This window comes from Pteropus vampyrus, unplaced genomic scaffold (genome assembly GCF_000151845.1).
Source record: "Pteropus vampyrus isolate Shadow unplaced genomic scaffold, Pvam_2.0 Scaffold227, whole genome shotgun sequence".
Taxonomy (NCBI): Eukaryota; Metazoa; Chordata; class Mammalia; order Chiroptera; family Pteropodidae; genus Pteropus; species Pteropus vampyrus.
In genome coordinates, this window is record NW_011889008.1 from 1,349,614 (window position 1) to 1,374,782 (window position 25,169).

Consider the following 25,169-nt stretch of genomic DNA (forward strand, 5'->3'; position numbering starts at 1 on the left):
ACGCGCCCCCGTGCTGCAGTGGGGGGACGCGGCCGTGTGTCTGCTCCGTGGGAGAGGAGAGGAAGGGCCAGGACGGGGCCTCGGGTACCCAGCTGGGCAGTGTGCCAGGCCCTCGGGTGGGCAGGAGGCAGGTCTGCTGGTGCGTGTGGCTTCAGGTGGCAGAGGGTGACCACGGGCCTGAGCGGGGAGCTCACCGCCACCTGTCCCTCCACTCCACTGTCCTCTGTCTTGAGCTCGCGCCCTTGTGCGCCTGCACCGGCTGCCCGTGCGCCGCTGGGAAAGCGTCCCAGCTCCCGTGACAGATACCCACGTGCCTGCGAGGGCCACGTAGCTCCCACGTCCGCTCTCCGCGGGTCTGAGCCCCGCTGGGAGGGGCTTTGACAGCTGCTGTGTCCCGCGCCCGCTGCCCCGGCGGCTGTCATTTTTCTGCTCTTGTGTCAGGATGCGGCATTTCTCTGGCGCCGTCCAAGGTAGCCACACCAGCGTCATCGACCGGCTGGATTGGGGGGCAGGAGGGCACAGCCCAGAGTCGCCACCCACCTGGTCCCTCTTGAGCAGCGGGCCTGCCCCACCTGCCCACCTATTTGTAGGAGGCCCCTGAGGGGTGAGCCACTCTGGTGCCCTGGCGGCCACCCGGTGGGAGCGTGGGGCCCGGGGAGCAGTGGGAGTCCCGCATATTGGGAAGATGAGCGGGTGTCATAGTCGGGGCCCCACAGCTGCTCAGCCGATAAGAGTGGGGTTTAAGAAGCCCTCAGCGAGCCACCCCTCCTCACACCCTCGAGGCCAGCGCCCTGGAGAAAGGCAGGACCGGGTGTCAAGAGCGTCACCCCACAGCATCAGGCAGTCGTTCTTGCCCTGGGGTCCCACGCACCTCTGAGTTCGAGCTCTCCCCCAGCCGACAGGACTCCACATGTGGGGCTCAGGTGCAAGTGACTTGACTGGCACTTGGCAGTCTGAGGTGGCTTTTCCTTCTTTACTGCTCACAAGATGCAGAGACCAGTCCATGCAGGTGACAGCAGAGTGTGCCCCAGGCCCCGGGCCGTGGGACTCCCCGCCTGTGCTCTCTGCTACAGGGGAGACCGGCCTCGAATGCACTTTCCTCATCACCACGCCAACGGGCTGGTCTGGACTTTGCACCCCCAACTGCCACGTGCCAACCGCACAGACAGCCCAGGGCAGCGGCCCGGCGGTCCGTGCCCCGCTCCCTGAGCAGGACTGCGGAATTAGTGCCACGCCCGCCTGAAGCACTGTCAGGAGTGTGAGCGCATCCCTCGTCGCCACAGGGCCATCACAAGTGTTTGGGGAGGCCGCTCATCCACCACCGCCTGGCGGAGAGGCATGAGCACAGGATTTGCTGGGTCCACCTGCATCGCAGGTCGTGGCGAGGCTTGACTTTGGTCGTAGGAAGCGCCCTCTTTGACCAGTGAGGTGGGCGGGCGCTGACCTTTGGGGGCCCCAGAGTGTGAGCTGGCGCGGGACGCCCTCTGCTGGCCACTCCTGAGCCCCACCTGCTGCTTGCCTTCCCGGAGAAAGTGGGGCGCCACAGCCCCCGCTCCCCAGCGGCTCCTTCCACACCGTCCTGCCCTGTTCACTGGCCAGTGGCATCGCCAGCCACACAGGGCGGTCTCTGGTCTTAGCACAATGTGGTCACGTTGCCGTGGGAACCAAGCTGGGGCACGTGGGCCGCTTTCGGTCACTCGTTTTATGTTATGGTATTTTTACTGCAGCCAGGAGGCATTGCCGGCACACTGGCCCCGGCGAAGAGCTGGGTGCCACCTTAGAAAGCGCCGTGGCCATTGCGAAGTGCAGAGTCCAGGCCTGAGAAGGCTGAGGTGGGGCGCGGGCCGAGCCCTCCCGGCGCCCCAAAGGCAGCTCACAGTTGCGAGTTCCCAGGCGACGCCAAGCTCGCCACGGTCCCTCCCCGTCTGGTGGTCCGCACGGAGCTCGCCTCAGCCCGTCCTTCACGTGTGACGATGGACCGATTTTGTTCCCTGCTGAGAAATGACTGCTCAGAGGCGACTTGGTTCTGACACAGTGGAGGCCGACTCTGCCTTGTGGTGTCTGCCCTCCCGCTCCTGGCCCCTTCCTTGACCGCGCAGTCCGCCAGGCGGGCGCCTCTGGTTTGTAGCGGTTCTCGCTGGAGCGTGGGCCACTGTGAGGGGATCGTCGTGTGGCAGAGACCAGGACATTTTCACCCACTCGGGCGACAGCCACGTGCTTATTTGAATAGAGTGCAGAGTTGGCTCCCTGCTAACCAGCCCCCCACCAGGGGCCCCGTCCCTCTGCCAGCTTGTGTGGGACAGCGGGCCCCCAGCCACATATGTGCGGGAGCCCCCGGCCTGGCACACGCAGTCGGCTAAGCCGAGTCCCCCTCTGGCTGTTATGAGATGTCTGCACTCGGTCCGTACTCGGGCCCCTCCATTGCGGTGCCCTGCCTGAGGCCGTGTCCGGCCACCGAGGACTTCTGTCTCCCCGCCCTGAGATGGGAACAGAGATTGCTTCTGGCCTCTGGGGTGAAGTGACCGTTTTTAAAGGTCTTTTGTTTCCGACACAGCTCTTTAGTTTTGTCACATTTGCCTAACACGTAGAAAGTGCGTTATTTTAAGTGGAGGTTCCTAATGGGCTCCATTTCGGCCTCGTTCTGAGGGCCATCCTCACGGCCCTTCTTGGGGCCCGGGGTGACCATGCAGGCGTGGACGGCTGTGGGAGGCGGGCGGCGCAGCTTTGCAGGCTGTCCTCTGCTCATCTTCCTGTCCACACGGACCCTCACCATCAGCAGAAGTCCTCAGGATTGCAGGTCACCTCCTAAGAGCCTTTTCCTTAAGGCCCCAGGCTGCAGCGAGGCGTCGAGTTTGGGAGGGTGGTGTCCCCAAGCCTGCGGCCCCCAGCCCAGTCCAACGGTGGGTTCATGCTGCCATCTGGTGGTGATGACCAGTGTTACAGGGAGTGTGCTCTTCTGCACCCAGTTAGGTGTAAATTTCATTTTGACGTATCTTTGTTACGAATACATGAGAAAAGTGACAGTTTCCTCTGCTACTTAGTTGCTAATGACTGAAGGAGAAAAAACATAACTGCTTCGGCTCTGCCATTCGACTGGGAGACGTGACCGCGATCCAGAGAAAGCTGCCGTGTTTGGTGCTGGTTGGTGGTGCAGCCAGCGGGGAACGCCGCTCACTGAGCTCTGCTGTGCTCACAGGCCAGAAAGCAGGGGTGGCCGTGGCTGAGGACGGCCGGGATAAGCCGAAGCTGCCACCTGAGAAAGATGAGATGGAGCAGGCCCAGATTAAGGGTCCCGAGAACGTGCCGCAGAGGGAAGGCGCCAAGGAGAAGCAGGAGGAGGTGCAGCTGGACCGCCCCGCGCAAGGTGTGGCCGGGAGGGCTGAGCATGGGGCGCTGGGTCTCTACCCCTTAGCCCTGCGCAAGTTCTGGGCCTTTTTGCCTCCTTTAGCCTTTGATTCGGGCGGATGTTCTGCCCCCGGCCAAAGCAGCTGGTTTGCAGCTGCCTGGCCTGTCTCGTAATTTTCTAGAAATAGTGCTGCTCCTCAGCTAGACAGCAGTCACATCTGTGAGAGGTGGCACTCACGGGCCTGTGTCACATCATTAGGCACTAGAGCTCACTCGGTTCACAGTCCCTGAGAAGGAAGGCCGGGTCATTCCTCCTCATCCCCAGCATGTCCTTTGTCTCTCTCCAGGTGTGGCGGTGCCTGTGGGCGAGGCCCACCGCCACGAGCCCCCAGTCCCTCATGACAAGGTGGTGGTGGACGAAGGTCAAGACCGGGAAGGACCGGAGGAGGATGTGCGTTCGTCTAAACACGTGGCTGAGAAGGCTCCGGGGGACAAGGGTCAGATGGTGCCACCTCTGCCAGATTCAAAGAGAGAGCGACCTGGACAGGACCAGGCCTTGGAGGCAGTGGGCGCTCTTCCCCAAGATCCCCAGAAGGTTCCAGAAGGAAACGGTCAGCCAGCCGTGGAGCCCGTGAAGGAAGACTTGGAGCTAGGCAACAGGGGTCTGCATCCTGGGCCCCAGGCAGAGCTCCCAGAGGGGCAGGAGTCCCTGGGGGCAGGCGCAGGGGAGAGAGCAGCCGGCATCCCGGGCCACGCCGCAAGGGCCGTGGGCGAACCCGCGGAGAGCGAGCCTGGTGGGTGTCAGCCTGGGCGCCCCCTTCCCTGGAGGCTCCTGCAGTGGGCGGGGGGCCTTCCTCCTGTCCCCGCGTTTCCCCATCTCCAAGATTAGCGTGTGAATGTGGCCGCCCTTCAGCTGGGGGTCAGAGTGAGAGGCTGGTGGCTTGACAGCGACTGTGATATCTGTCACGCAGCTCTTTGCGTACCACCGAATGTCAGGCGCCGCGCTGCTCCTGTGTCCGGGCGCACCGGGCTGGCGCGCGGCGCTTGACAGGTACCGCGTTGTGACGTGCCAGCTCGGAGCCGGCTGGGACGGCTCTAGCATGTTAATTGGCGAGGGTGGTTAACGCTGGCTCGCTGCCACGGCCGGGGAGATTGCTGCGTATTTTTTATTACCTCCCTGGTAATCATCAGGTCGTGGATAAACTGAGCAGGGGCGGAGGGCTGATGCGGAGGGCGATTTCAGGGAACATCCGACACCTCCTCTCGTTCCCCCTCTGCTGCCTTCCGCGCCTCCCCGGTCCCCCTGAGTTTCTGCGAACCCGCATCCTGTGTGTGTAGGTGGGAAGTTGGCCCCCGGGGCCGGGCAGCCCGCGGAGCTGAGAGCGCAGAGGGACTCGGAGGGCCCGGGCGGAGACCACGCCGGCAGCAGGCTGGAGGGTAAGCGCTTGGCTCTCTCGCCGCCCTCTCCCCGGGCCTGGGGACACCTCCCTCCCTTGCGTCCAGACCGGGGGATGGCAGGGGAGGAGCCACGGTGCCCCCCATCTTGGGGGCCCTTTCCAGGGTGCCTCAGCCTTTTCTCGGGTACCTCCCTAGGAGCCCTTTTATCTCCTCTTGTCTTAGAAGAACCTGTCCTCTGTCACCTGACTTCCCTTTACCGTTCGTGTTTCAGTCACAGCAGACGTGTTAGTGTTTCTAATGCGTGCGTGTTGCTGCCGGCCAGTGTGGGCGCGTTGGCTGGCACACAGCTGGCTCCAGGATGTGCCTCCCCGAGACCCAGCCTGGATGCCGGTGACTGTTACTGCCTTAGCTCCTTGCCCCCGGCAGTGCTGCAGCCCCTTATCTGCCCCACCCCTTAGATGGGACAGGGGACATTGGTGTCACCTGCAGTGAAGACCCATTACCCGTCCAGAAATGGATGCTCCTCTTGCCTTTTCTCTCCAGTGAGTGAGACTTGTTGTGAATCTTCCCGACCTTCTACCCATTTTGGGGTGATCCCAGCTGTTGGCTTTTGATCTCCCACCCCAGGGCCCCACTGGTCAGGCATTCCCTCTGCAGTGGCGGTGGTGTCAGTCACCTGGCTGGCCCGTGATTGCCCATCCTGAATTTTTTGGTGAACCACAGGCTCCTGTGCCATGGCCTCACCCAGGCTGAGCCCCCCACAGCGTCACCACATTGGTGGCAGCTTGTGAGGATCAGCCCCCTGGGCCATGCATTTTACCCCGTGCATGTGAATTGAGGCAGAGTAGCCTCGGGTGGGGTCGTGAGACGGGCCTCATTGCCTCCTCCCCGCATCTGCCTCCCAGTGGGGCCTGTGGGAACAGCCAGCCCGGAGCTCCTGCTGCCAGGATGCCACCTGAGCCTTCCGGCAGCCGGGGACCTGGATGGCAGGGCCTGAAGGTGCGCAGGGTCCCCTGAGTGCAGGGCCTGCTTTAGGGGTGCCACATGCCTGAGTCTGTCTCTGATTTCTCTTTCTGTCCTTGTTGGTTTCAACCCTTAGAATCTGTTATCTGAACCTATTTGATTCTTTGGTTTTTTTCTTCCTGAAAAGAGAATTTTCACGGTTTCCTATTCTGCTTTTCTTCCGTACGCCTCTCAATGGGACGAACAGCTGAGATCAAAAAGATAGTAGCAGGTACGGACGGGGGGCGCGCGGCACAGAGGAGGGCGCGTCTGCGGAGGGGGAGACGCAAGGACAGAGCTGGCGCGGACACGCGGGCACACGCGGACACGCGGACACACGCAGGCACACGCCACCCCTTCACGGCACACGCGGGCACACACAGACACACGCAGGCACACGCCCCTTCACGGCACACTTGGACACATGCCGCCCCTTCACGGCACGCGTGGGCACACGCGGACACACGCCGCCCCTTCATGGCACACGCGGGCACACGCCCCTTCACGCCGCCCCTTCACGCCACATGCGGGCACGCCCCTTCACGGCACACACGGGCACACGTGGGCACACGCAGGCACACGCCGCCCCTTCACGGCACGCGTGGGCACACGCGGGCACACGCGGGCACGCCGCCCCCTGTGGGCCCCCATGCCCCAGCTAACTCCCCTCTGCTGAATTCCTTGGTCTTTCTTACCCCTGCGGTGCCTCCGCTGTCACCAGGACAGTCTGTAAGCACCGGTCGCTAAGGCCCCAGCTGGGCAGGGTGGTGCCGCATGTACCTTCCGCTGTGTGCCTGGCCTGACATTAGCGTCTTCGTGTGTGTGTTAGCATCTGGACGGCTCTCATCCCATCCGTGAGGCTGGTCCCCATGATCCTGGTGCATCCCACGAGGGGCTCTGGCTATGGACAGAGCTTGTCATCTCCTCTCTGTTTCATATGTTTCATGTGTCACTTCTGGCTAGACATGGTACCCCATCCCCGTGGCATTGGTGTGGGGCTGGTCCTCCAAGGAGCCAGTGAAGAGGTGGGGCTCACCCCCCGACCCCGGCACCCGCCTGGGGACAGGCAGTATTGGCAACGTGGGGCTGTTGTCGTACCATCGACCATTACATGGTCATGAGCCACAGGCACCCAGAATGACAGGGTGGCCCATGGCCAAGGTGGGGCAGCGCCATGCACGTCACTCATGTTAAGGGAGGTGAGCAGAGTCCCAGGCTCATCCATGAATGGGGCTTTGCTCAGGCAGGTGTCCTGATGCCCTGAGGACACGTGGACGGGTGCCTGGTGGGGAGCAGGGGCTGCTGCAGCTGGGCTGGCTGAGAGGTCCCCCTTCCTGTCCTGCCCGTGGTCCTGTTCTCTCATCCTGCACATAGCTTTGTTCTCCCTTCTTCCCTGTGGCCCCATCCTCCACGTGGCCCGTCTTCTGTCCTCCCTGTGGTCTGTCTTCTGTCCTCTTCATGGTCCTGTCCTTCCTATGGTCAGTTTTAGCATGTTCCCCATGGGCTTGCCTGCCTGCACATCCTTGCACCGGCCTCCAGAGGTCCCCCCACCATAGTCCTGGGAGAAGGCCGACCCCACACTGTTCTGGCAGGTCACAGGTCACAGGTCCTGTGTGCTTGGCAAGCAGGGCCCTTGCTGTCGCTCTCACCACTTGCAAACATTCTCCTTTCTCTTGATGTGAATGTTCATGCCTGGCAGCCCTGACCAGTCACGGCGCCTTTCAAAGCTTCCTGTTTGAGACCCTCAGTCTCATCGGGAGCTGCGGGGCAGCTGACCCAGTGCTGAGGCGTTAGTGGGAAATGCACCGGTCACTAAGCCCACTGGGGCCACATCCTGCGTGGGGGTGTGACGGGCTGTGGCAAGGCCTCCCCACACCTGCCACAGCAGCCCCCTGGGCTTGCTGCTGTGCCCTGGGGGCGGGGTCAGGAGCAGCACGTGGGGACCTGCTGTGCGCCTGCGGTGGCCTTGGTCTCACAGAGGTCCTGTTCGTTGCTGAAGGGAAGCCAGTTCTGTTTGCTTTAAACTCTCAGCCTGGAGGGGCTGCCTTCAGGGGCCACCCTGGCCATGACCCCTGAGCGACTTGGGGCACGTGGGACTGAGCCACAAGCTGGTGTGAGAGCAAGGCAGCTGGGACGGTGGCCGCCATCCTTGCAGAGGCCTTGGCGGTCTCTCTGGCCTGAATGTCCCACTGACCAGCTGGGGGATAAGAATGGCGCCATTCGGGGCGTCCGGGGAGGGGCCTCCCGGTGACCTCGGCCCAGCGCGGGCTCTGACTGTGTTTTTCGAATGCCAGAAGCTGGCAGGGCAGAGATGCTGGACCACGCCGTCCTGCTGCAAGTGATCAAGGAGCAGCAGGTGCAGCAGAAGCGCCTCCTGGACCAGCAGGAGAAGCTGCTCGCGGTGATCGAGGAGCAGCACAAGGAGATCCGCCAGCAGAGGCAGGATGGCGAGGATGGCAAGTCGGCGGGGGCGGGGGAGGGGCGGGGCTGGCCAGGCCTGGAGGGGGCGTTGCTTAGCACTGTTGGCGTCTGCTGCAGCTGGCTCCATGGGCTTGCGTCCTGCTGGGCAAGTTTACGTTGTGACGCATAGCTTTTAATTGCTGCCAAGCTGGTTCCTTTCAGTTCCAGCATAGGTGGCTTCTGCTATGTCCAAAGCTAAACTGATGACTTCATTTGCAGTGGACGCACAGCCTGAGCCGGGGGTGGCTGTGTCCAAGAGTAAGGAGCAGGAGGCCCGCGACGGAGGGCTGGCGGAGCACCCCCTGCAGCCTTTGGAGCCTGAGCTCGGCGCTCCCGGGCGGCCCCCCTCTCCACCCCCCGGACATGACCAGCGCGCCTTGGAGGAACCTGAGGCAGCTGCAGGCGGAGCCCCACCCGGTCCTCCCGGTGGTGGTGGTGGTGGTGGTGGTGTGGACACGGAGCCCCGGGCAGCCCAGGCCAAGCCCAGGGAAGGGTGGCAGGGCACTGAGCCCAAGGAGGCGGGCGTGCAGGAGCGGGCCCCCGAGCCAGGCCTCGCCGGGGCACCTGGGGGGCCAGAGAAGCCTGATGCTGGGGACTCTGCCAGGCAGAGTCAGGACAATTTTGGTGGAGGCTCCCACGAGAGGAGGAAACCCAGAAAGGAGGTGGCAGCCGCTGGTGCTGCAGTTCAGGAGGCAGGCGCCCTAGAAGGGGGTGTGGAGAGACCCCAGCAAGTGGGCCAAGACCAGGACCCTGCAGGCCTGTCCCGCAGGCTGGGCGCAGCAGCCCCTCAGGCCCAGGCTGTGTTACATCACCCTGAACACCCAGCTGTCTCTGTTGGAGGTCAGGGAGGTCACCCCGAGGCGAGAAAGGAGGCCCTCGGTGGGGACCACCTGGGCGGGGACAACGAACCTGCTCCTAGAGAGGACGCTCCTGTCCCAGGGCCTGATCAGAGACCAAACCCTGAGCTTGGGCCCAAACAGGCCATCCCTGGGGCGCAGAAGCCGGACCTTGCCAAACCCAACCGCGACCTGAAAGTCCAGGCCGGCTCCGACCTGCGGAGGCGGCGGCGGGATGTGGCTCCTCGTGCAGACGGAGGCCTGGCCTCTGACGATGGCGTCATCATCAGCTTCAACTCCCTGCCCGATGTGCAGGTCAATGACCTCCGCAGCGCCCTGGACACCCAGCTCCGCCAGGCCGCAGGGGGCGCTTTGCACGTGGTCCACAGCCGCCAGATCAAACAATTGCCTGGGATCCCGGAGGAGGCCTGAGTGCCTGCAAGTGGCCACCATCCTCCTGGTCGGCTGGCCTCACGCAGCCATGCCCAGGCTGCTGGCGAACCTGGAGCACAGTGAGCACTGCATCCCGGAGGTCACACTGAGTACGGGTCCGAAAGCCCTGTCTCACTGTGACATCCTTCCAGGGGTGGTCTGTGCTGTCACTGATGCCTCTTCGCTTGTCCAGGTGGCTCAGCTCACTGGCCACCCAAGACCCTACGGAGATGTGGCGTCAGCTATGGTCTTGTCTGCAACCCGCCATCTGCATATTGTGACACAGGTGGGTCCTGTGAGGCTGTGGCAGCAGGATGCGTGATTGCGGCTGGTGCCTCTGCGTGCCGACTCGTCCCAGCACGTGGCTGCCGACACCGGCCCTGGCCACAGGTCCCCAGTTACTCCAGGCTTTATGTTGCTCGCGTTCTCTGAGTGTTGTAGAAAACCTTAATAAACAGTCTGCCTTCGCCCTGCTGCTCACAGCACATACTGCTTCCTGCCTCAGGGGCCGGGCTAGAACAGCGAGTCTGTCACTGGGCATCAGAGAGCTGCCCGGGTGCCCTTGCAATGCGGCTCTGCTCCACGCTGTGGTTCCCCAGAGTATCACGAGATCTTATTTTAAAATAAAAAATGCCACTCTAGTCTGCTTGGTTAGTTACCTGGATGGTGCCCGACACCAAACGAGCACAAAGCTGCGACCGGGGTCACTGAAGAACAGACCAGTAACCAAACCGCAGGGTGATGTGTAAACCAGAGGCATTAAAGCCCTGGAGAGACGCTGTCTGCAGGCAGAGCTGCTGCCCGGAGCTCATCTGGCCCTCAGTGCCAGGCCTGTGGCTGCAGCGTGCTGTGACCAGCATGAGGGAGGGGAGTTCGTGCAATAAGCAGTGACTTGTTTTGGCCACGGCTCCTCTTGAGTCTGCTGCAGCCGCGCATCTGTCTGGAGGGCTTTTGTGATGTTTTGTTTCCAAGGAGCAGAAGAGCCAGTGGTGGCTCCCTGGCCTGTGAGACCGTCGGTAGGTGGCCTGGCAGGTGTGGCGGGCTGTCCTGGCTGAGCCCAGGGCCTCCACTGCTTTGTCCTGTGTGTGCCCGGCTCCCCTTCTAGAGCTCATGCTCTACCCTTGTACCTTTGACATCACATTTAGTTTTTATTGTAAATTCTCTGCATTGGGCAGCATGACCAGAGAAGGGTAATAAAAGCTTTCTGGAGGCCTAACTTGTTCCCCCTGAACCGAGAGTTGGGGTGCTGCTCGCACAGGGAGCCCGGCGAGCCGGCTGGGTGGCGAGGTGCTCCCGGAGTTTCCACCTGTCTGCTCGAGGTCTTCCCGTCCCCGGTTTCATGTCTTCCAAGGTCACTCTCCTCCCACACCCCCCACCCCACTGCCCAGGCCCCACTTCTGGCACTCAGACTCCTCCCCGTCAGTGCTCTCGTGTGCAGCCCCTCAGGAAAGGTCTTCCCGGTCCGCAGACCTCTGGATGGGGTCACAGGTGCCAGGATCACAGGGAGGAGGGAGGAGCTGAATGTGCCTCTCACTAGACTACATCCGGCTCCTGTGGATGGAAGGTGCCACCAGTGATATGGGCCAGAGCTGCCACCAGTGGGTGACCCTCCCTGTGGGGAACTATAGCCCCACGTGCCTGGGATGGACGCTCCAGAGAACCAGGGAAGGCCAGGGAGGGGCGGGGCGAGGCTGTGCGTGAACGTGAGGCGCCCCGCCAGAGGGCCGAGACACGACTGTACAGACCACAGCGGAAGTCGTCTTTGCTGCCTCCCCGCCCGTCACATCCCCGTCAACAGACATCTTGAAGATGGAGCGAGTTTAGGGAGGCCGGAGGACCGGGACAAAGGCCCAGGAGGCCAGAAGCGGAGGGGCACCTGGGAGGCCCTGAGAGCTGAGGTCAGTGTTCAGGGTGCAGCCTGGCTGGTCAGCAGAGCAAGCCCACAGTGGCCCTGGACAGGAGACACAAGGTGGTGGTAGCATCTGCCACCCTGGATGGGAATTTGAAAAGGGAACACCCGGTGGGACCATTCTGGGAGGGGCCCGGGGCAGGTGTGCTCGGTGGAAAGCGGAAGGTTGGGGGAGGCCACCCTGCAGCTGGATGCACCCACCACGTACACGCTGTGAGGAGCCCAGCAAGGCCAGGTACTAGCCACCTCTCCCTCCAGCCCTCAGGCTGTGGGTCTCCCAGGGGGCCTGTCATCAGTTTAAGGGCATGAATCCTAGTGCTTACTATCAAGTGACCACCCAGCAGGACGGGCTCTAACCACTCCCCCAGGGACAGCTGCCCCTCCAGACCTCCCTGGGAGCAATTTCACTGGAATGGACACAGGTTGCAGAAACGGAGGTCTCACCCCTTGTGGGGGTTGGGCTGGTCCTGAAGTCGCACTTTGGAAGAAACAAGCAGAGAACTTGGATGGCGCTCAGGCCCTGTGTACTCGCTGGGCTGGTGGCTCTGGGGGTCCTGCCTGGCCTTGCTAGGCATGTGTGTCACTCTCAGGACAAGGGCTGTGGGGCCAGAGGGGTCAGGAGGGCTTGGCTCTGACTCCCCAGGTGGCTGCATGAGGGGCCTGCAGCCTGGGTGGTAGCGGAGCTGCTGGGTTCCTAACCAACCCTCGTCTGGCACTTCGTCTTCGCTGCCTTCTGTAGGAGAGCGCCCCGCCCCCTCCAGTTCTGGACCAACATCGGCACCAGGTTCCCTACAGGGGAGTCTCTCCCTCACGCTGCCCATCATTTATCTTTGATATGTCTCCTAAACCAGCAGTCCCCAACCTTGGTGGCACCAGGGACCAGTGCTCCCATGAGAACCTAACGCCTGATGATCTGAGGCGGAGCTGAGGCGGTGATGCCGGCGCTGGGGGGCGGCTGCAAACACAGATGACGCTTCGCTGCTCACCTGCTGCTCACCTCCTGCTGTGCGGCCCAGTTCCTAACAGGCCACGGACCGGTACCAGTCCGCAGATCAGGGTTGGGCACCCCTGCTCTAAACCAGCAGTTACGTCTAGAGGCTTTACAAAATTCAGCTAACGTTTTTTCATGAGAATTCTTTAAGTGAGAATCCGGAGGCGGCACGGCCCGCGCGCACCCCGGCGCGCAGAACAGACCGTGCGAGATCCGCATGCTCTTCATCGCTGGCGCCCTTTCCAGCCCAGGCCTCGTGCACACGACACTACGGGCTGCTCCCCCTGTACCCAGGGCCCGCCCCAACTGTCCAGCCCCTTCAGCCTTAAGGGCTTTAGATGTTTCACGATGTTTGCACCTTGGGGCCATCAGCGCCAGGAGCCTGGCCCGGTGCCCTCCAGCTGCAAATGGACGTGAGCTGCGGTGGGCATCTCTCCTGATGGCCTCTGTTCAGGGTCTTCTTGGCCTGGAAGGTAAAGTATTTTGTCATTATAGGGTCCTTCGAAGTTAGGGCTTTAAGACAACCACCCCGCCAGATGCCATCTTCCAGCGAACACCTGACAGAGAGCCTGGCCCTGGGCTCAGCTGGTCAGTGCACAGGCGTGCCCACACCTCAAAGCCAGGTCCCCCTGCCAGGCACCTCGCAGAGGAAGCACTAAGGTCCGAGAAGCTGACACACTCGTCAGGGACAGGGCTCACGGGGCAAAGCTGGAGTCCGAGCCCTTTCTGCCCCGTCCTGCGGCCCCCACCAGGCAGAATGGACAAAAAGCGGGTTCAGCAGCATGCTCCCTCGTGCTGACAAGCACTCAAGTATCAGGGCCTGCACTTAGGTCATCCAGTGAACGGTGGCACGTGAGGCAGCGCAGGGCTCCTAAGCGCAAGGTCGTTATGCGATGGAGGCAAAGGGATGTAAGGTGTACGTCAGGCAACCAGACGCCTGTAACAGGCAACTCATGACTAAGCACAACAGGTGATGGAGAAACACCTGTGTGTAGCTAGGAGCGTCTGACCTTCATCTCACATGTAAGTTTTTCCAGCCAGTAACCACAGAGTGAGTGTCTCGACCCTTGGGGAGAGCGGCAGAGAAGCCACCAAGAGGCAGGAACAAGTCCAAGGAACAAGTGCAGTCGCGGATGAATAGCCCACGTGGATCTGAAGCTGGTGACAAGGGCTGACTGGTGAGGCAGGATGGCATGCCTCGGCCATACTAACTGCCGCGAAGGTGCAAAGAGTTCCGAGCCCTTGGAAAAGTGGATATGGGAGCTATTTTCTTGAGTTGGAGAAGCAGGTGTCCATATCCTCAGCCATTCTGCTTTGGGTTACCCTGGAACAGTAGAAAACTGCCGCAGACCCCAAATGCTGCCAAGCTGACCTCCGCCATCACAACCCACCCCAGACCCACTGAGTCAGGAGTACCTAGGGTGGTGACACCTTCGGTACTAGCCCAAGACCCTTGCCATTAAAGCCTCAGGGCAGGCAGCCCCTCCTCCAGCTGTGTGGAACTCCCACTTCGGGTCACATCTGCGCCTCTGACTCAGTTTCTCCAAGTCCTTTATGAAAACATGTAAACCCAATACTAATTCTTTACCTGCCTTTCACTGGCTTTGCTTTTGATCAGAGGAATCAGAAAATGCGGTGGCTCAGAAACGGAAGGGACTTCCTGTTGCCTACTGTAGGCAGAACTGAGCCCAGAACTGAGCCCAGAACCGAGCCCAGAACCAAGCGCAGAAAGACTGTTCCACCACAGTCCAGTCCACTGTCCTGCCCGTGAAAACCGGCTAGCACCATGGCTGGGCTGGACGACTTCTCAACCTGTCCTAAGCTGGGTTATGGGGACGAAGCCAGAATACATGGACGACCTTCGGGCGCTCCTTTTCCTCTCTGTAAAATGGGGTTGTGTGGGGTAAGTTGGGGCGCCTGGCAGCCCCTCAGTATGTGCTAGATGGACCAACGGTTGAAACCGTACATACTGCGGGGTCGTGACCACCAATGACGCTAAGATGTGGTGGGTGCTGCGGCGCCTTGGAGTCCTGCGTTGGGGTTGTATTGGGCATTTCCCCCAGGCGACAGCACCACAGGGAGTTAGAATGCGCTTTCATGCACACCATCACCTCTGTCACCATCGTCATGATGAGGCTGGTGTCCCCCCACCGGTCAGGCACTAGCTCCGTAGCGGCGGGCGTCACGCGGACTGATGGGTCTGAAGAACCAGCGAGCACCCAACACCGAACGCAGGAGAAGGGAAAGAAGGCCAGCGGGTCCCTTCCCCGAGACGGGGCTGGGAGGTGGGTCGGGGTGGGGGCGCCCACTTACCGCGGCGGCGAAGCAACTCCGCAGGGCCTGGAACTCCTGCGCGCACAGATCCTTCCTCAGGCGGCCGCCCGGGGCCATGGACGCCTGCACGCACCTGCCGTAGGCCGCGGCCTGGGGACGGGGCGGGGCGGGAGAGGGTCGCGGCGGCCGCAGCACCCGCCGGTCACCTAGAGCCGCCCTGCCCCCAGCCAGAGCCCCGCTGCTCGCCCCCGCGCGGCCCTTCCTGCCCTGCAGGTACTGCCCCGCCCGACGGCTGCTCACCTCGGCCCCACAGGCCGCCAGGCGCTCGGGGAAGGCGCGGAGACGACTTCGCACGCGCCCCCACACCGCTCCGTTCCCCGACATGAGCCGTTCTTCCCGGCACCCTTGGGCACCGCCATCTTAGGTTCGGCCTCTTCCGGCGCCCAACAACTTGATAGGCTTACGCTTCCGCCCATAACCTTTCCTGCGCTTTCGAATTGGCTAGGCTTCAACCCCGCTCTCATAGAGCCCTGCAATTGATTCGAAGGCTTGTCTGTCTTTGTCCTGGGACTTCGGATTGGTTCTGGTACAAATTGTTTACCGAAGTTACCCTAAGGGCCCGCCCTACGCGAGCGATTGGCCAACGGGGCCAGGCCTGCGCGGTGATTGGAGGGGCCGTGGGCCTGGCGGAAGCGGGGCGGGGCTGGAAGGTGACCGGCATCATGGCGGCCGCTCCACAGCTGCGAGACCGCCTGAGCTTCTTGCATCGAGTGAGTGCGGGCGGTCTGGCCCTGCTGCGCGCCGTCTCCGCAGGCTCGGCCGGGACCAGTGCCGCCCACCTCCGTGGGCCCAGCGGGGTCACTGCGCTTCGGCTCCTCCCGGGCATCCCCTTCTGACCGCCCTCTCTCCGCTCCGACCCTCCCGGCCCCTCCGGCCCCCTTTCCCCATCGCCCCCTCCCAAGGCTGGGCGAGCCCACCCCGTGTACGTGGAGCGGGCAGGTCAGGCCAACCCTGCGTCAGGGCCACACGGGCCAGTCCTGCCCTTGAACAGAATCCGAATAGGGAAAGAGCTGTGGGACGCGAATCTCTGTTTTCTGTCTCCGCTGAATGCAGCTTTACAGAAATAGAAACATAGAGAACCGTGTTCGGGATAAACAGCCGGACCCTAGTCTGGGAAGCGGGAGAAACCGCCGGCGACGCTGCCTGCAGCGGGAGGCTTGGGCTCCCTTCCCGTCGGTGCCAGGAGACTGGGGCGGTTAAGGGGAAGGCGAGAGGAGAGAGGGCTCCCGTGAAAAACGGAGGCGCTGCGGTGTGAGTGCTGGAGGGCAGGGTCCTATCGCCCCAGAGACTGGGAGGCTCCTGCAGGCTGGTGGCACCATCGCTGCCCTCTCTGGGCGCCCTCACCAGTGAGACACGGACACGGGTTCTCCCAAAGCTAGGACTCTGACAGCCCCTCAAGAATGACCGGCCCCTTGGTGGCTGTGGTCCTTCCCCAGGTACCACAGTCACTCATGGGCGGGTCTCTTGCTACCTTTCAGCTCCCAGTTCTCCTGAAGGGAACATCAGATGACGACATCCCGTGTCCTGGCTATCTGTTTGAAGAGATCGCCAGTATCCTTCCTGTGTCCACATGCAGGGACCCTGGGGCTCTCCTGTCCTTAAGGGGTTTTGTGGCCCCTTCACATAGTAACCAGCTGTGGGCGGGGTCTGAAAGCCACAGTACCGATGACACAGGGCTCAGAACATTTTAGGAGCCTGACGCTTCTGAAACCAGGGCCTGGGGCGGGTGCGCCAAGTTCAGTGGCAGCGAGGCCTTCCCTAACCCGAGCCCCCCAGAGATCTCCCACGAGTCCCCGGGCAGCAGCCACTGCCTCCTGGAGTACCTCCTGGACCGCCTGCACAGCGGCTCTGGCCGCGTGAAGCTCAAGGTGAGGCCGGCCGAGTTCCTGCCCATGGTGCTGAGGCGAGAGGGAGGTATGCGGGCTGAGGGAACCCATGTGACTGTCCCCCCAGGTGCTGAAGATCCTGCTCTACCTGTGCACTCATGGCTCCCCGTCCTTCCTGCTCATCCTGAAGCGCAACCCCGCCTTGATCCAGGAGGCGGCAGGTACGGGCCGTGGGGGGCAGCCAGGCCCGGTTGCAGCCAGAACCCCTTAACGTGCCCGCACCTCACCAGCGCACGCTCACCCACGCTCCTCGCCCGGGCCCCCCGCCCGGCCGGCCACCTCTCCTGTGGCCAGCTTTGTCCAGCCCTGCTCCTTCAGCGCCTTCCGCCGCGTTGCTGTGTGTGCTGCGCTGGTGCATAGCTACTATTTCTGTCTGTGGCAGCCAGACCTTTCCCATCTGTCCCAGGGCTTGGCACACAGTAGGTGCACAACGAGTGTCTGCATCACCCTCCTGCACCATGGGCTCCACCTCCCCAGGGCTGCTCCTCAGACCCGAGAAGGAAAGAGCACTATTGAGCCGTCAGCTCTGGGAAGGGCTGTGGGGGCTGGGCTGGGAGGCGTTGGGAGAGGGGACTCTGGCCTGTCGTGATCCAGGCGGGGGACGTTGTGCGTCTTTCTGGCTAACGAGGACTGGTGGGCATGTGGCCTGAGGTCTTCCTCTCCAGGGGCGAGAGGCTCAGCCCTGCCCCGGCCCTGAGCGGGCAGCCCGAGGAGAGCCTCTCGCCGGTGACACCACCCACTGTGGGCGACCCGCAGCAGCCGTAGCTTGTCAGAGGCCTGCAGTTATTCGTTGGCCTGTGTGCTCTGAGCACGGCCCCCAGGGCGATGGCCGAGGGGCTCGAGCGAGGCGAGGGTGGTGCTGGGCCAGGAGGGGCACGCAGAGGATGCCGCGCTCACACTGGAGGGCCGGCCGAGCGTCTGGGCCACCGCGTGGGTCTCCTGTAGCGTGAGTCTCAGGCCGTGTGGGGAAGGTGGGGCCGCGGTTGGGACAGCAGGGAGGCGGTCGCTGCCCACTGCGTCGCTCAGCCTCTGGCGGCCTGTCCTGGCTGGACCAGGCTGCGGGGCTGGCCGCAGGGGCGAAGCCAACTCTGAAGGCTTCAAGTGATGCGTGTTTGTGACAAGGAAACCAGGGGTGCCTGCTCTTGGGATGAGGCGGAGGGGGCCACCTGCAGCGATGGGGCCCAGCGTTGCCAGGCCCTGGGGCAGCTGAAGCTCTCTGAGTGGGGCGCCTGGCACGGCGGAGCTAGGGCTGGGGCCCAGGGAGCCTCTCACGCCGTGAAGAGGAACTTGGGTTTTTTCTCGGGTCCCTGCGAACCTCTGAAGGTTTCGACGTGGACGGCACGCTGTTTGTGTGACCGCTGGGTGGAGAGCAGAGAAGGGGAGGCAGTTAGGTGGCCGACGCCGGAAGTCGGGAGACTGCAGTGGGCAGGGGGAGGGGAGGCACCGTGGTCACTTCTGGAGGTCAGATCCCCGTCTGCCAGTGCGGGTGAGGTGGGGGCTGTGGTGGCCCAGCCTTCCCCAGCCTGGGGACGGCGGGGCCTGGAGGAGGGGGATCTGAGGCCCCTCAGGCTTTGTGCCAGGAGCAGAGGTGCTCTGGGAAGTGGGGCTCCCCCAGGGCTGAGGCACAGAAGGGGGTTTGACCTGAAAGTGATGCTATACGGGGCTTAGGGCCAGACTCCATCTCAGGAGGCGCACCCTGACTGGAGGTGCGGGGAGCTGGCCGTGCCGGGGGCCTGGGGGGGCTCTGACGCTGCCCCTCCCTGCCCCTCCCTGCAGCTTTCACTGGACCCCCGGATCCCCTCCACGGGAGCAGCTTGTACCAGAAGGTGCGGGCGGCTGCCCAGGTGAGCCTGGACCCAGGTCGCCCCTGCGACCACAGCTGCTGTGGGGCCAGAGCCCTCGCGTGTGCTCTTCAGAGAGAAGTGGCAGGGGCGGGCGTGGGGGGAGAGGTGGACAGACCGACCTGGAGCGACATTGAGCGCCCCCTCTTCCGTCTAGGACTTGGGCAGCGCCCTGTTCTCGGACATGCCCCCTCCGCCTCCCTCCCAGCCCTCCAGGGCGCTGCCTGCAGCAGGTACGTAACCGAGTCCAGCTCCGTAGCGGGGCACCCACCCCGGGGGCGTGGGGTCGGGGTGGGCAGCGTGCGTGCTGCTGACGCGGCCCTCCCGCAGGCATGGGCTCCCAGTCCAGGCCCCGGAGCGCTCTCCAGGGCTTCGGCTACAGCAGGAGTCAGGGCCACACAGGTGAGTGCTGCGCGGGCTCGTGGGGTGGGGGCAGGCTGCTTGCCTGGCCAAGGGTCTGGAGGGCCCTGGGGCCCGAGCCCGGGGCCCATGTGTTGACCACTCTGCCATTGTCTTTGCCTGGGTCTGTGGGAGGGCAGGGCAGGCACAGCTGAGTCCACTTAACCAACCTGCAGGAAGCCCAGACGAGGGTCAGTCCCCAGCTCTGGCCCCCAGCCCCTGGGTCCTTCGAAGGGCCAAGGGTAGAGGGCGAGGGCTGGCTGTGACAGAGGTAACTTAGAGCAAGAGTGGCCAGTCATGACAAGTGGACAGCGCCAGCCCAGTCTGCTGGGAGTGCGTGTGAGGCTCGCGTGGGCTCTCTGGGCCAAGTCCAGCTGCTGTGCCGACCATACTGGTCACGGCTTGTCCCACCCCACTCCGCTCCTGAAGCACTGTGTCCTCAAGTGGCTGTGCCACTAGGGCCTGGCCAGGTCTTCCATTGGGGCTGATGGCTGGTTCACCCGTCTGCACTCATGGAGAGCCCCCTGCCCGCTTGTCTGGACAAGGCCCTCAGGAGGCCCCTTGCTCGGAGGTGGCTGAGCTCTGCCATAAGGTCCATCGGGCCTGCAAGTGCACTGAAGTGGGTTTCGCGGGAAGCTTCTGGAAGGGCCCAGGCTCCCGCCACATGGCCTCTGCTCTGCCTACAGCTCGTGCCCTGCTCCTGCAAGCCTTGAGCAGGGGGCAGTGTGGGCGCCTCGTCCTGGGGGAACGTGGGGTCAGCCCCAGGGGGCTGGTGCCATCTCCTGGTCCCTCTGGCACAGGCTCTGCGGGCGAAGCCTTTCTCTCCACCATCCAGAAGGCTGCAGAGGTGGTGGCCAACGCCGTGCGCCCTGGGCCTGGGACCCGTGACACCCAGGGGCCCTTGCTGCAGGGTGATGCCTACCAGGCTGCCGTGACGCCTTCAGCCAGCCTTGGCCACCCTACTCCTGGAAACCCGCCCCCTGGAGCCGTCCCAGGAGCCCGAGGTATCAGGCCGGACTTCTCTCATGGGGTCGGCTTTCCCCTCCTAGGGCCTAGAGGGGCACTTGAGCTCCTTCCTGTCACCTGCCAAGGTTGGGGTTGCAGCACGTGACCAGGCCTCTGACCAATAAGAACCCTGGTTCCAGTTGAGGGCCCAGAAAGGAGGAGGAAGACGGGGGCGCCCTCGGGGGTTGCAAGCGCCACCTTGACACACTCAGTTACTGAGGGGCCACGCAGGAAGCCTGCGGAGCCAGCCACCAGTGCCACACGTGTTCCTTGTGGCCTCTGCGGTGGCTTTGCACAGACCGACTCTGTCTCTTGGCGGTGTCCTCGTGATGTGTCCGGACACTGCCAACCGTTCCTTGAGGAGCAGCCCCACCCCTCCCCATCTCCCGTCCGTTCACCCGGGTGGTTCTGCCATCCGGGCCCTCGGCAGGGCTGGCCTTCATGGCGTGTACGTCCTGGTGGGGAAGGCCAGAGGCTAGTGACAGGCGGATTAAAGAATAGTGCACTGTGACTAGGGGTACAGGTGTCCCCGAGCTTTGGGAGCTGCTGTGCTGGCCCTGCCTCGCTGCCTAGGCTGGCCACTCCATATGGCCTCTGGTGTCACTGTGCGTCCCTGAGTTGGGCCCCGGGCCAGCTGTGTCTGTGCCACCGTCCCCACCCTGCCCCGTGTGCGGGTGCACCCCACTCTGCCCCGGTCTCCTCATCCTGGTGGTTCTGGAGCTAGAGCCCAGCGGCCACCCCGTCCGCATCTCGGGACCCAGCCTCCCGCCCTCCCTTCCTCGTGCCCCGGTCCAGTCTGCGGCCCCCAGGTCTCACCCCTGGTTGCTGTTTCTTCCAGCCGTGAGGCACCAGCCGGGGCAGGCCGGCGGGGGCTGGGAGGAGCAGGAGAGCAGCCCAGGCTCTCAGAGCTCCTCGCAGAACAGCCGGAGCAAGGCCTCGGACTCTGGCAGTCGGTCGGGCAGCGACAGCCCCTCGGGGGCTAGCCGGGCACCCAGTGACCTGGCAGAGAGGTGAGCAAGCGCCTCGGGGCCCCTCCCTGTCCTTCTCCAGGGTGTGATGTGGAAGGGCCTCGCCCACCCTCTGCCCTGAGCCGCCGTGCCCTGATGCCCACGTGCCTCCCGACAGGGTCGAGGCCATGACCCTGAGTGACTGCCAGCAGGAGCTGAGCTTGGTCCGGTCGGTGACACAGGGGCCACGGGCCTTTCTGAGCCAAGAGGAGGCGCAGCACTTCATCAAAGAGTGAGCCCCCCACCAACTCTCACCCCCCCATCCCCGCCCTCCCGCCCCCCTTGCTTGCCGATGGAAAGGCTGGGCCGCCTGCCCTGCCCAGGTGCCCAGGTGCCCCTTCCCGCAGGTGCGGACTGCTCAACTGCGAGGCGGTGCTGGAGTTGCTGATCCACCACCTGGGTGCGCCCAGCGCATGCGAGCAGCTGGTGAGGGGCTCGGGGTTCTGGGGGGCACCGATGGGAGGCGGGATGAGCACAGGGTTCCAGTGGGGCTGCCCCAGGGGACAGTCAGATGGGCCTCCTGCCTGGGGTGGACCACTGATCTCCGACTGCCCCGCAGAGAGCCCTGGGTGCCATCGCCGCCCTGGGGTGCACGGACCTGCTCCCCCAAGAGCACATCTTGCTCCTCGCCCGGCTGCGGCTGCAGGATCTCAGCGCAGGCAGCCCCGGGCCCGTGACCCACAAGGCCGCCAAGGTGGGCAGCAGCTGGGGCCCGGAGGAGTGGGTGCGGGGACACCCTGTCCCACCAGCCTTCCCCAAACACGCCCCTCTTGTGCCCGTCCTGTGCTGCCCTTGGAACAGCAGGCAGAGCCTCGCCTCACGTCTGCCCGGGGCTCTCCAGACCCGCTGGCCCTTCTGGTCCTGGACCCCAGGCTGGCCCGCCGTACTGCCCAGCAGCCCCTCTCTGCCGGCAGCTTCCTTTCCCACACAGCTTGACTCGTGTAGCTTCTTGCAGGAAGCCCTCCTTGACTGCTTAGATGGATTTATCCCACTGGTCTTTAGCCCGTGTCACAGCTTATGGATCTGCGCTTGGCCCCCAGGTCCCCAGCTCCTGGAGGGCAGAAATGGCACCCTTCTCGCTAATGCCTAAGCTGTGCAAAGGTCCCCTGGGGTGCCGCATGGAGCGTCCCCAGGCTGTGGCCTCTTCCCACAGCTGGGCCCCTGTGCCTCCACTGCTTGTGGCCATCCCTCGGCTGCTTCCCATTTCCTCTGTGGCCACTGAAAATTCAGGCCTTTAGTCACCGGTCTGTAATTGTCCTTTGTCAGAGTGTCAGTGGGTCCACGACAAGCAAGGCACACACCATAGGGGCGTGTCACAGTGGCATTTCTAAAAAGCGTAGGCTCAAGGCACACCGGGTCCCTCTGTGTGGCTGCCTCTCCCAGTGCTGGCCCTGTACACAGCAGGTTTCATGGCAGGGAACACACTGTATATGTGACAGGTGGGAGAGCAGTATGCAGGCGTCTGGTGGCACACGTGGTGTGACCGCTGTTTAAGCAGTGGCCTTCTAGTTAGTGGGATGACAGTGACAAGACCACTTGTGAGCAGACAAGTGGCCTGCTCCAACCTCTAGCTGGCCCTGCCCTGGGCAGCGGCCTTGAGGAGGGCCGTGGGGAGAGGTGTGCCCCCATGATGCCCAAGGAGCATGGGGCCCCCATGATGCCCAAGGAGCATGGGGCCCTCACGGATTTCCCCTTCTTCCACCACTCAGATCCTAAGGCACTTTGAAGCCTCCTGCCGACAGCGGCCGTCTGCCCGGCGGCCCCTGGCTGAGCCCGGCCCGGCAGCTGCCCGCACAGGCCCATCTGACCTGCTGACCGATGCTGTGCCTTTCGCTGGGGGCCAGGCATTCCTGCAGCCTCTGAGTTCGACCCTGTTCTTATCTGAGGGCTCTGCACCCCCTTGTCCGCTGGATGGATCTCCCGTCCCAGGCCCTGGAGACACCAGGGAGGCCGAGACCGGACTGGCAGGTTCCAGAGAGCCGGGGGCTGGATCTGAGCAGACTCTTCCCAGCCCGGACACCCCAGACACAGGGCCAGAGCTTGGCCCAGGCCCCAGCAACTGCCCATGGAGCCCAGTGACCAGCAGCCACCACTCCTTGTTTGCTGGTATGGAGCTGGTGGCCTGCCCCCGCCTGGTGGGGGCTGGGATTGCTACAGAAGAGCCTCCCCAGGTCCCCTGGACGTTGTCACAGAGAGTGGCAGCCAAGGAGCCTTTTAGCTCAGAGCCGTCAGCTTTTGCATTTTTAAACTCATGATCATGTGGGCCTGGGCCGCACGCAGAGTACCCTGTGACTCCCAGGACCAGCTGACGCTGTGCGATCCCCTCTGCCCACAGCCCCTGGGGTATCTACAGTCAGTCTTCCCCTCACCCCGGGACCTTGGTGCAGGGAGCCGCCCAGCCAGGCAAGCTCATCCTGGAAGACCCGTGAGAATAGCTCACGACGTGGCCAGAACCAGGACAGCCCTCCTCGTGGGTGTGGTGGCCGGGGAGCAGCCTGCCTGGGCAGCCCGCAGGACTCACAGAGAGGGCAGGATGGCGCAGAATCAGGAGCTGAGCTCTTGTTGAGATTGGCAGCTGGTGGGCCCTGGGCTATGGGCCTCTTGCTTCACAGCCATCTGGCCCAGCGAGACGAGCACACTGGTCCCATCTGCAAACCCCATCGGGCCCCTCAGTGGGGCAGAAGGTGCGGCGTGGCCTGCCTGGAGGGGCAGGACAGGAGGGGAGGCCTGACAACAGCCCAGAGACCAGATGCCCCCCGGAACTGCCCCAAGTTCACAGGCACAGCACAGGAGGGCACCAGCTCCTCTCGGGGGGCAGTGGTGGGAGGCAGGGGAGAGGGCCCATCTGCAGACAGCCCAGGCTAACCATCTGTGGCCAACAGCCCAGAGAAGAGAACCTTAGGGCCACCTTGGTTCTCCCCCTCTTCCCGCCAGAGCTGGCTGTTTGGCTTTGAATTCCTATGGCCGAGGACAGGCAGGTAGCAGTGCCTTTGAAATGCTGACAGCAGGCTCCCCTGGGAAAACCCCTGCCTGCTTTGCTCTTGTGTGGATTAGGAACCACTGCTTGGGTCTTTGTTTTTCGAGCTCATCCCTCCCTCTGCACGGGGACACATGCAGCCACGCGCCTGGGTCCTCAGGATGAGGCCCTGGTGAGCGTCAGCTCCCTGTGTGACCGTGGTGGCTGCTTCTGCCATAACGGCTTCCTGCAGACTGCGCAAGGTGGCCTCACAAGGAAACTCTGTCCCTCTGGGAGGATCTGGGACACTTCCTAAATAAACACTTGTCTCAGCGCTGCACTATGTGCCTTTCATGTGTGTGTGTAAATGAAAATAGCATGAATAAGGGGTACACTTAGAGGGCTTCTAACAGAAAGGGTAGATATTATGCCTTAAATGTTTCAAAGAACTCCCCAGCGATACTATCTGGTCCTGTAATTTTCTTAATTACAAGGTTTTCAGCTATGAATTTCAATTTCTTAGGTAGAGAGAGGTTTATCTGCATGATATATTTCTTTGTTTCAGTAATTTGGGTCTTTTAAGAAATTGGTCTTTCATGAAAGTCAAATGCAACTACAGAGTTGTTTGTAGCATACCTTAAGCCTTTTAATTTATATATGGTCTGTAATATTTTATCTTTTATTTCTGGTATTGAGAATTCTTTCCCTCTCTTTTTTTTGATTACTCTAAGTAGTTTATTAACATCGATCTTTTCCAAGAACTAACTTCTAGTTTTATTTCTGTACAGCTTTTGTTTTCTTTTTCACTGATTTCTGGTCTTTATTATTTTTTTTTGCATTGGGTTTATATTTCTTTTTCCAGTCTCTTTAAGGTGGAAGTTTAGATTATTTGAGACCTTTATTCTTTGCTAATATAAGCATTTTAATAAATTTTTCTCTGTATGCTTCTTTGGCTGCATTTGTGAATTTTATTTTTATTCCGTTAAAAATATTTTCTAGTTTCCCTGAGGCTTCCATTTTGTCCAGTGGTTATTTAGAGGTGTGTTTTTTCCTGTTATTGCTTGTTAATAATGATACAGTAAGCGGTCATATTTTGTACGACTGGTTAAAGATGTCAAACTTCTGTCAAAGTTTGTTTTATGGCCCAGGCTATCATCTGTGTTGGAGTGTTCCATGTGTAGTTGTTCTGGAGAACTGCAGACAATATCATATCCTTCATGAACATAGAAGAAAGAGTACTCAACAAAACAAATCCAGCAGTATCGTTAAAAAGTGTATAAAAAGGGCAACATCATAGGCATAAAAAATAAAAAAATAAGGGAGCGTAAGCTTACAAGGTCCTTGCAATCTGTGAGGTCAACCAAGGGT

General features: G+C 62.1%; 3 protein-coding genes across 4 annotated transcripts in view; 2 read left to right on the plus strand and 1 right to left on the minus strand.

Annotated features, from left to right (window-relative positions):
- SLC38A10 (solute carrier family 38 member 10) overlaps positions 1-10,114 on the plus strand; it is a 35,677-nt gene extending 25,563 nt beyond the window's left edge. Inside the window, exons 12-16 of the mRNA XM_023538658.1 lie at positions 3,197-3,364; positions 3,693-4,139; positions 4,684-4,782; positions 8,040-8,201; positions 8,425-10,114. Of these exons, the coding sequence (XP_023394426.1) occupies positions 3,197-3,364; positions 3,693-4,139; positions 4,684-4,782; positions 8,040-8,201; positions 8,425-9,473 (1,925 nt within the window). The 3' untranslated portion in view covers positions 9,474-10,114. The remainder of the gene's footprint in view (positions 1-3,196; positions 3,365-3,692; positions 4,140-4,683; positions 4,783-8,039; positions 8,202-8,424) is intronic.
- A 2,385-nt stretch (positions 10,115-12,499) lies between these two features.
- Positions 12,500-15,106, minus strand: NDUFAF8 (NADH:ubiquinone oxidoreductase complex assembly factor 8). The gene is made up of 3 exons (XM_011373701.2): positions 14,948-15,106; positions 14,687-14,797; positions 12,500-12,839 (listed from the first exon to the last, which is right to left on the minus strand). Exons 1-3 carry the CDS (start codon positions 15,029-15,031, stop codon positions 12,717-12,719), a joined length of 318 nt encoding a protein of 105 aa, XP_011372003.1. The 5' UTR covers positions 15,032-15,106; the 3' UTR covers positions 12,500-12,716.
- Positions 15,107-15,195: 89 nt separating this feature from the next.
- TEPSIN (TEPSIN, adaptor related protein complex 4 accessory protein) lies at positions 15,196-24,583 on the plus strand. 2 transcript variants are annotated; one of them, XM_011373702.2, is made up of 13 exons: positions 15,196-15,417; positions 16,186-16,258; positions 16,484-16,575; positions 16,661-16,754; positions 18,370-18,437; positions 18,592-18,667; positions 18,765-18,836; positions 19,634-19,837; positions 20,677-20,848; positions 20,964-21,077; positions 21,193-21,271; positions 21,405-21,539; positions 22,555-24,583. In XM_011373702.2, the coding sequence occupies exons 1-13, from the start codon at positions 15,370-15,372 to the stop codon at positions 23,098-23,100; spliced, it is 1,773 nt and encodes a 590-aa protein (XP_011372004.1). In that variant the 5' UTR covers positions 15,196-15,369; the 3' UTR covers positions 23,101-24,583. The 2 variants fall into 2 exon arrangements, with proteins under 2 accessions (XP_011372004.1, XP_011372005.1); XM_011373703.2 differs by lacking the exon at positions 21,405-21,539.
- The last annotated feature ends 586 nt before the right edge of the window (positions 24,584-25,169 follow it).

What these genes read in the sequence shown, in the direction of transcription:
- TEPSIN (XM_011373702.2), top strand. Translation starts at nt 15,370, where the DNA reads ATGGCGGCCGCTCCACAGCTGCGAGACCGCCTGAGCTTCTTGCATCGA. An exon ending in CAGGGCGCTGCCTGCAGCAG is followed by an intron (nt 18,668 to 18,764) that starts GTACGTAACCGA and finishes GCCCTCCCGCAG; the next exon opens with GCATGGGCTCCCAGTCCAGG. An exon ending in GCGCAGCACTTCATCAAAGA is followed by an intron (nt 21,078 to 21,192) that starts GTGAGCCCCCCA and finishes CCCTTCCCGCAG; the next exon opens with GTGCGGACTGCTCAACTGCG.
- NDUFAF8 (XM_011373701.2), bottom strand. Translation starts at nt 15,031, where the DNA reads ATGTCGGGGAACGGAGCGGTGTGGGGGCGCGTGCGAAGTCGTCTCCGC. An exon ending in TGGCGGCCTGTGGGGCCGAG is followed by an intron (nt 14,798 to 14,947) that starts GTGAGCAGCCGT and finishes CCCCGTCCCCAG; the next exon opens with GCCGCGGCCTACGGCAGGTG. An exon ending in GGAGTTGCTTCGCCGCCGCG is followed by an intron (nt 12,840 to 14,686) that starts GTAAGTGGGCGC and finishes TTTACCTTCCAG; the next exon opens with GCCAAGAAGACCCTGAACAG.